This window comes from Fragaria vesca, linkage group LG5 (assembly GCF_000184155.1).
Source record: "Fragaria vesca subsp. vesca linkage group LG5, FraVesHawaii_1.0, whole genome shotgun sequence".
In the NCBI taxonomy this organism is placed as follows: domain Eukaryota; kingdom Viridiplantae; phylum Streptophyta; class Magnoliopsida; order Rosales; family Rosaceae; genus Fragaria; species Fragaria vesca.
The window spans coordinates 16,254,584-16,263,087 of NC_020495.1; the positions used below are offsets into that span (position 1 = coordinate 16,254,584).

At 39.5% G+C, this 8,504-nt stretch overlaps 2 protein-coding genes across 2 annotated transcripts; one reads left to right on the forward strand and one right to left on the reverse strand.

The window, feature by feature from the left end:
• Positions 1-1,656: 1,656 nt before the first annotated feature.
• LOC101311292 lies at positions 1,657-3,139 on the forward strand. Its single transcript, XM_004301454.1, has 3 exons — positions 1,657-1,680; positions 1,896-2,581; positions 2,686-3,139. The coding sequence occupies exons 1-3, from the start codon at positions 1,657-1,659 to the stop codon at positions 3,137-3,139; spliced, it is 1,164 nt and encodes a 387-aa protein (XP_004301502.1).
• LOC101306920 (aminomethyltransferase-like) lies at positions 2,776-6,972 on the reverse strand. The gene is made up of 13 exons (XM_004299877.1): positions 6,771-6,972; positions 6,588-6,695; positions 6,463-6,496; positions 6,250-6,323; positions 6,066-6,131; positions 5,883-5,944; positions 5,476-5,563; positions 5,302-5,367; positions 5,051-5,216; positions 4,239-4,322; positions 4,038-4,165; positions 3,680-3,866; positions 2,776-2,950 (listed from the first exon to the last, which is right to left on the reverse strand). Exons 1-12 carry the CDS (start codon positions 6,957-6,959, stop codon positions 3,681-3,683), a joined length of 1,251 nt encoding a protein of 416 aa, XP_004299925.1. The 5' UTR covers positions 6,960-6,972; the 3' UTR covers positions 2,776-2,950; position 3,680.
• Between the last annotated feature and the right edge of the window lie 1,532 nt (positions 6,973-8,504).

Genomic DNA, 8,504 nt, shown 5'->3' on the forward strand with positions numbered 1-8,504 from the left:
GAGAGAGAGAGAGGAAGTGGGTTTTGTTCTGTGAGCTAAATTGAATTGGGGGATGATGAAGGTGTTCGGTCAAAGCTGCTGTTCATGTTCCTCATTTCTGGCGGCCGATGATTCTACTGCAGGCCAAGCTAAGTCCAAAAGATTCTGGCTGCTTGGGTTGGTGTCACAGCAAACTACAAACTACCAAATGGAGCGTCTCTAACACGCGCCTTTTCGGCATTACAAAACTGTTTGTACAATTTTTCATGCTGGATAATAAATTTTGCAACCAATGTTTCAAGACATTCTATGTGAGCAAAGATTGAAATATCTACGATATATTTGATATATTTTTTGATATCTTTTATTTTTTACTTATCGATATATTTTTAAAGTAAATATTTTATCTCTCATTGTATGTGCGAAATTACTTTATATCATCAAAACTTTTAGATATTTAGAGTGTATCTTTAATATTTTAGAGAACGATCTATAAAATTTGATAGTTTGGTAATCATTTACACCTCTAGTCCTCATATCATACGTGTTTTTGTCTCAAGTTTTGATTTTATCAGTTTAAGCAAGCACAAGATGTAATGAGATCTCAAATGAATTGCAAGAATACAACAATCAATAGGATACGTTTATGTGGATAAATATACATTACTTAGAGTCTCTTTCTACATGTATAAGTCAATTAGTATATATTTTTATATATAAATCTTTGAATTAAATATTTCAGAATAAAATATTATTTTGTAGTGTATTCTCGATATTTATCCGATATATCTAATATCTTCTTTTTTCAAAGTTTCGATATATATACCGATATTGATATTTTAATCATTGCTTGTATGTTTTGCTCATATGATCTATTCATGTACGTAGTATAGTTATCAAGGTTTGTTTCTTACAAAATTTCTCTTTACCAGTCTAGACAAAATGTAAATTTAACATTGCACGCGTCAAATTGATACATCAAATAAACTTCATCCGACACAAAAATACAAGTATATGTGAAGCTAGTCAACATATAAAGGTACTATCTTACTTAAAATATCAGTATATTAGATTATTAGGTACCATAGATAGACTGTAATCCATTCAGAATTGCTATATAATACTCTTCACTTCCAACTCTAATCCGTTTGCGAATATAGTTTTATGTTAGTATATACCAAATCAAGCGATTGAGAGGGACATGTATGATAATCAAGTAAATGAAACAGTTCGCTTAGCTCCGAACACATATGAACCTAAATATAGAAGAGGGTAACAAGCAAACCAACTAGTTAGTTAGGAAAAATGACTCGACCTTTTGAGATATCTCACAAAAACAACACACTTTTGCCTCCTGTCTTTCTTTGCCCACACACCCATGCCATAGCCAAAAAAACCAACACCAGATTGGCCTCATAAAACAAAACCTCCTAAACAAACGCTTCTTCATCTTTTGATTCCCAGACCACCATTCCCTCCCCCTTCCCATATTGTTACCGGATCGATCTCCCCCTTCCCCGGCGCTCTCATTCTCGGCGGTTCCTCCTCCCACCTTCAGCAACACGGAGCCGGATCATCGTTCTGCTGATCTAAATTATGCTCGGAATATCCAACATTTGCAAGGGATACAAATCCCTTGTTATGAAATGGAACACCCAACACAAGCATTCTGCCTCTATGGACAGTAATGAAACATCCAGGGTAATACTCGATCAACTCATTTCAATCACAATTCTTTCTTCTTCTTTCTTAGATTGTTACAAAAACATGGTTCCAACGTAATTATTTTCCATGCATGCATGATGTGTAATATCAATTTTGCCTTTATTTTGGATCCTCAACAAGCATAAATCTAGGTAGGTAGCTAGGGATTGTTTCTGATATCTGTTGTTCTAATATGCCTTTTATCTGTGTAGGAGAAAGATGAGAATGATTTTATAATTAGTTATCCATCGACACCAGTAGGTGGTGGTTTGCATCATACGCACAGCATTGATGATAGCTTACTCTCCCGTCGAACTCTTTCGAGGAATCAGAGTAGCAGAAGATGCAAGACCCCTACGCCAAGGTCCTTCTCCAGAAGTGTGAGCCGGAGCACCACCTCATCATCGGCAATTACAAGTCGTAGGAACCCATCCGAGACCGATATCCTTGCCTCTATAACAAGAAATCTGAGTCGGGAGGCTGAACTTGCTGCCTCTATATCAAGGAATATAAGTAGGAACATGAGTAGCAATGCAAGCTGCAGTTTGAACAGGACTAAGAGCCAGAATAATGGGAGCAGGCGAAACCCGTCTGAGTCTGATTTACCCTCTCCATCACCTTTATCTCCACCGCGCAGCTCCCCACCGGCCTCACCTTCACCTGCCGCCTCTCCATCTACCGCTCGATCACCTCGTACCAGTAAAACATCTGAAACGGACCGTACACCACTCACAAGAACCCCGAGCAGGAGGAGCACCACCCCCATTGTGTTCTCTCAGACAACGGCGAGAAGGAAACCTCCCCCGGTTGAGAAGAAGCTTGAATTCACACTCGAAGAGTTGTGTCATGGATGCGTAAAGAAGATCAAGGTTACTAAAGATGTCATCAACCATGCAGGGTTTGTTACTTGTTCTACACTAGCTCATTCATTATGACTGCAAGATTACTAGCATGAGGACATCAGTTGACACGAGTGTTTTATTGATCTTGTTATGACTGCAGGATTATTGTGAAAGAAGAGGAAATGCTGAAAATAAATGTGCAGCCAGGTTGGAGGAAAGGAACCAAGATTACTTTCGAAGGGAAAGGGGATGAGAAACCAGGGTACCTTCCAGCTGATATCATCTTCTTGATAGATGAAAAGAGGCATCATTTGTTCAAAAGAGCAGGCCGGGACGATTTGGAAATCGCTGTTGAGATTCCGCTGGCTGATGCATTGGGAGGCTGCTCGTTTCCAGCTCCCTTGCTAGGAGGTCAAAAAATGAATCTGTCATTCGACCACATCATACATCATGGTTATGAAAAGGTCATTGAAGGACAAGGGATGCCAAGGCTTAAAGAACCAAAAAAGAGAGGTGACCTCCGCATTACTTGTCTCGTTAAATTTCCCAAAAAATTGAGCAACGAGCAACGAGCAGAAGCTGTTAGAATTTTACAAGATTGTTCTTATCAGTAACAAGCGACCGTGTTGATTACATTTGAGGGGTCGATAATATTTGACACAGGACAATTTTTCATAGGCTCATTTTTACAGTAGTCACATTTTGCATTGCATTGGATTTCATGTACATAGCTATCTGTATAATGGCTACACTCTCAAGGGTTCCAGAGAACAGGGTATCCTTAAAGTAGAATTCAACTAAGATTTTTGTGGTAGATAGTGTTTGGAATGTGTATTGGTGTTAAAAATCAACTAATTTGTTTTTACCCTTTCGAATTGTTTGCTCCTATTTTCTGTGTGCAGCTGTAAAAAATTACGTTTTCATATTTGCAATGCATATAAATGAATGAAACTAGAGATAAACTTGATGCTCGATAAAACCATCATAACTCTGTGTCTTGCAGCTCCCTCTTAAACACATGTTTAAACAACAATAGAAGAAAAACATAAGAACCAAAAGAAAAAAAGAGAAAAAAAGAACTTAGTATCAAGATTCAAGAACAATAAGAATAAGCACATACGGAGTTTAAAATCTAGAGGTTCAATGCGCTGCACCTCAAGAGCTTGAGCTTCTCGATGGTGGCCGTTGCCCAGCAAGGAAAGGTACTTCTACCACTGTACCTGTAATAGCATCTCCGACCACTACCATGTCTCCTTCTGAAACATTTTGCCTCTTGATATAGCCTAAACCAAAGTACTCACTTTCCTTTCTTCCGGATGTGCAACTTGTCAGCTTTCCAACCTGTGAACACACAACAAGCTGCTTATAGTACAATCACAAAGGTCATTTGGAATTTTTAGCTAAAAACAAGGATTGATACTATGGAGATAATTAGCTGCAAAAACCAGCTTCACAAAGATATCTGTCATCATTTTCCCATGTTTTGTTTGTACAAAGTGAACCAACTACTACCTTTTTCCCACCAACTGTAATGATGCTGCCAGGTTCCGCTGGTGCTGATAGACAGATTCCCCAAAGTCTTTGCTTGACTCCATCGTACGTTATCAGTCGAGATATAGTCTCCTGTCCCTTATAGCACCCTGCAAAAGGCCAGATTAGGACCAGCTATTTTCACATTTTGTCTAAAATGCATTAAACTAACGAAAATGATACCTTTGGTTAAAGAGATTGAATTCCAGAGACCGGCCTCCAGGACATTATATTCATTAGTAAGCTCCTTCTGAGGAGCTGGCTTTCCTGCAAATGTTGATTATGCTGATCACCAGCGAAATACCGGAGAACTGATGTTTAATATATCAAAATACCTATTATAGCTGTATCTATAATTCTATATCTTACTAGTTATTTCAGATCACAGTTATGCATTATTACTAACTAGGCACCATGTCGACAACATGTGTGTATGACAAGCCCAAAATATACGTTATACACGTGTATTACAAATTTACAAGCCTGTGAAAAAGACATATGCAAGGAAATTAGTTAATTAAACTCATCCAAATCCAATAATTAATTATTCTAACAAACAAGAAAAAGAAAAATTTGCAGCACAAATCAACTATTAAGGCAACTCGTATACTGTCTAGAGACACAATTGGCAAAATTTGTATCAAGTTGTCAAAGAAAATGAAAATGCGTAGTTAAAATTGAAAGATATTAATAAACATGTAATAATGTATATGTAAAAATACTGATGAGAGTAAAAAGAACCAATGGCTCGCTCAGTGAGGTAACCTTCCTCCTTACAATGGAGGTCTCACCAATTCTTTGGTATGCATCGACAAAAGGTAGTCCAATCACATGAAAATTTTAATGTATTTAAAGTGGTCAATCGCCACTCAATCCCATTACTTAAACCAATTTATGAATTGGTGATTCCTCAGCAATGAGGCTGGTAAGAGGCAAAGCATGATTTAGTTAGAGAATTGGAGACGGAGCATACTTCTGAATAAAGAATTGTCTACCTTGCAAAATTCTTAGTTTTTCCCATGCAATAGAGCCCATTGGGGTCGCACCATGAGATAGAATAGTTTTCCAGACTGATCCAGCGGCAGCTGGTGACATCAAAAGTGAAAAGCCTTTTTCAGAAATCACATTTCCCACTCCCACAGTAACAGGCATCCCGTTGACCTGCCGCGTAATAGGATACTGGTTTTCAATTCTATTGTAAAGCTTACTCATATATAAAAGTATCCAAAAAATGATTGATGCTTACACTGAAATGCTGATGCGTGCCGTATGGTTGTCCAACGAGATCACCTAGGTTTAACTCCTCCATTACCTGTCCCGTTCCATTAAAAACCATTAGCAACATCATGTTTCTAGTAATGTATAAGCCAAAGAATGAAAATGTCTACCACATACATGAAGAGCTAAAAATATCCCTTACATAGTTGCTTTTAGGTCCCACTAAAACGAAGAAGCAAGTTTGCTTAGTGATGTCTTGAATCTCTACCTTGTCATTGAAAAATATGTACCTATACAATACAACATGCAGACATGATTCATCACATGGAATCTCATCATAATACAAAAATGACTTGAACCACTACCAATGTCTCATAACTTATACACAGCTGAATTGAAGTATTGAAAAGGTGCAAACTTAATGTAAATATTCAACCGATCCCCTCAAAGTTTTTTTTTTTTTTTTCCTTGTTTTTCTCTGTTATGGCTTGTGTCCTTTTTTGCCAAATTTCAGTTACATTAGACTTAGATGGTGGTGTGGTACACCAGAACACATATCTTTCAAGATTACTTAAAATAAAACTAACCATGTATGTAAGATGCACCTACTTTTTCAGCATTTCAGAGATACTTCTGGAAACAGGTGAAACCATTAACATTACTGCATTTTTCTGTGGAGCAATTAAAAAAGAGAGAAAAATAATTAAACTGCTTCAAGAACAATAATATGAAGAGCTTTATAATGCAGGGGAAGCCAACAACCAGATAATAATGATCAATAAGATAGATTACCATGACCCATGCATGTGCGATATCTATTGTCCGAGCTGTTGGTGTAACAAAAACTGTGTCACATCCCTATGGATTTCAATCAGAATTCCAATTACTTAACCCTGTATGGTTGTATAAATATAAAAATTACTCGTGTTGTCCCCAGTTATGCAATCAACTGCTGATTACATCCCCCCAAATATACCTGTCCTTCATGGAGACATTCGAAATTGGCCGTGCTTTGGTTGTGAAGAAACTGGATCCTGTCATCTCCACTAACTTCATGTTTTATCATATGCACACCACAGAAACACATAAAACCATACATACATCCATCAATAACACCAAATGCTACATACTCGACATCAAACAATTAGATTACATCACCAGAAACAAGTAAATAAATAATGTCTTATACCTCTTATCCGGCAAAAATGCGAGAGGTCCACAACCTGAAGCATGAGATATGAAGCAGTACTGTGTTAATTCACTTAACATAGAAAATTCAAATGAGTTAACTGAGGCAATGTGAATTAGTCGCACCACAAGACCATTATCGGCAGCATCCAAAGCTTGGTCATCGTTGTCGAACGTTTCGATAATCCCATCATCTGAAACTGTTGCTCCAGCAGTTGCTGCTGCCACAGTGTCCTGCAATCACCACTTTGCATTCATGAATTCCGTGGAAGACAACAAAGAGGAAATATGTAGCGATGAGTTAGTTACCAGGAGGTCGTGGTCAATAGGAGGAGGGGAGAGGTCGAATGGCAAAGCTCGCGTTCTGGTTGAGGAGAGTGTGAGCTTCTTCTGGGTATGAGTAGTCTGAGTGAGCGAGGGAACCGCAAAGCTTTGGTGGGGATAAGCGAATATACGCCATGGATTAACAAGGAGAGACTCGCATGTTACTTTTGCCATATTCCTTCTCTTGTGGGTTGTTTCTTTCGCCCCTCCCCTGAAACAAATAAACTGTCTGTGACTCTCTACTCGATCCTTTTTTATTTCCTTTTTTCTTCTTCGTTTATTTGGGTGCGCGGACCTGAACAGTGGTCATTTTCTTTTAGGAAAATACCTATTTAATACTAATTTAAACCCTTCATTTCTCATTCCAATGATAATCTTTTCTATTAGCCCATTTCAATATAAGGTTACCTTTTTTATGCCCAAATACACAAATCTTTATGCCCAAATGCACAAATCTTTACTAAAGTCTTAACAAATCATATTATTTTAAGACTATTTTGCTCTTACCCTTTAATATAAACATGCATAGAGAGAGAAAATGAAAAAGAGAATACTTGGCCGGAATCTCACCAGACTTTGGTCACCGGCCGTCGGACTCCGATCACCGGAATTTTCCCGACCGCCGGACTTCGGTCACCGGATTTTTCCCTGTAACTAGTTACTGACCCTCAGTAATTAGTTACTGATCAGTTACTGACACCCAGTAATCAGTTACTGACCCCCAGTAACCAGTTACTGACCCCCAGTAATCAGTTACTGATCAGTTACTGACACCCAGTAACCAATTACTGACCCCCAGTAACCAGTTACTGATCAGTTACTGACCAGTTACTGACACTCAGTAACTAGTTACTGACCCCCAATAACTGAGTTACTGATCCCCAATAATTAGTTACTGATTCCCAATAATTAGTTACTGACCCACAATAATATACTTATTTCAGCTTAATGTAATAGAACATAAGTACACAAAATGCACACACACAAAGAAACGTTGCTCTGATCTCGTAAAAAAAAATAAAATTTACTCTGGGCACCCAACCGGAATTTCGTCCTCCTCTCAGCCTGCTTTTGCTGCTCCTCAGTTTAGCCATAAAGCAGTCCGTGCGGAGCGGCAAGTCTGCAGTCCGTGCAGAGCGGCAACAAGCTCCTGGAAGTGGATGGCTCCGACTCCCTCACGCGCCTCTGCTTCCCAGTCGTCCTCGCCAAGTCTGTAGTCTGTGCGGAGTGGCAATAAGCTTCTAGAAGTGGACTGCTCCGACTCCCTCACGCGCCTTCGCTTCCCCGTCGTCCTTGCCAAGTCGGCCTGCTTTGACGCCAACTGCTTGGAGCAGATCCGACCTGCTCAGATCTCGATCAGATCTGGCTTGCTCGGAGCTTGGTTGCTTGGAGATTGAATCTTCTCCTCAAGCCTCAGGCAAATCGACTCGCCGGCAAAGGTGTGTTGGACCGAGACGGCATGATGAAGATGCTTGGAGTTGGAGATCGGAGCTCCTCCTCGTGGCTTGCTAGCGACGACGCACTGCTCCGTGGCTTGGCTTGCCGGTGACGACGCACTCTTCCTCATGGCTTGCCGACGAGTGACAGTGTAGAGAGAGAGAGAGAGAGAGAGAGAGAGAGAGAGAGAGAGAGAGAGAGAGAGAGAGAGAGAGAGAGAGAGAGAGAGAGAGAGAGAGAGAGAGAGTAGTAGTAGTAGTAGTAGTAGTAGTAGTAGTAGTA

Coding starts and splice junctions, on each gene's coding strand:
- LOC101306920 (XM_004299877.1), bottom strand. CDS start 6,959: ATGGCAAAAGTAACATGCGAGTCTCTCCTTGTTAATCCATGGCGTATA. Junction 5,217..5,301: donor GCACGCATCAGCATTTCAGT/GTAAGCATCAAT, acceptor ATTACGCGGCAG/GTCAACGGGATGCCTGTTAC. Junction 3,867..4,037: donor TTACAGTTGGTGGGAAAAAG/GTAGTAGTTGGT, acceptor GTGTGTTCACAG/GTTGGAAAGCTGACAAGTTG.
- LOC101311292 (XM_004301454.1), top strand. CDS start 1,657: ATGGACAGTAATGAAACATCCAGG. Junction 1,681..1,895: donor ACAGTAATGAAACATCCAGG/GTAATACTCGAT, acceptor TTATCTGTGTAG/GAGAAAGATGAGAATGATTT. Junction 2,582..2,685: donor GATGTCATCAACCATGCAGG/GTTTGTTACTTG, acceptor TTATGACTGCAG/GATTATTGTGAAAGAAGAGG.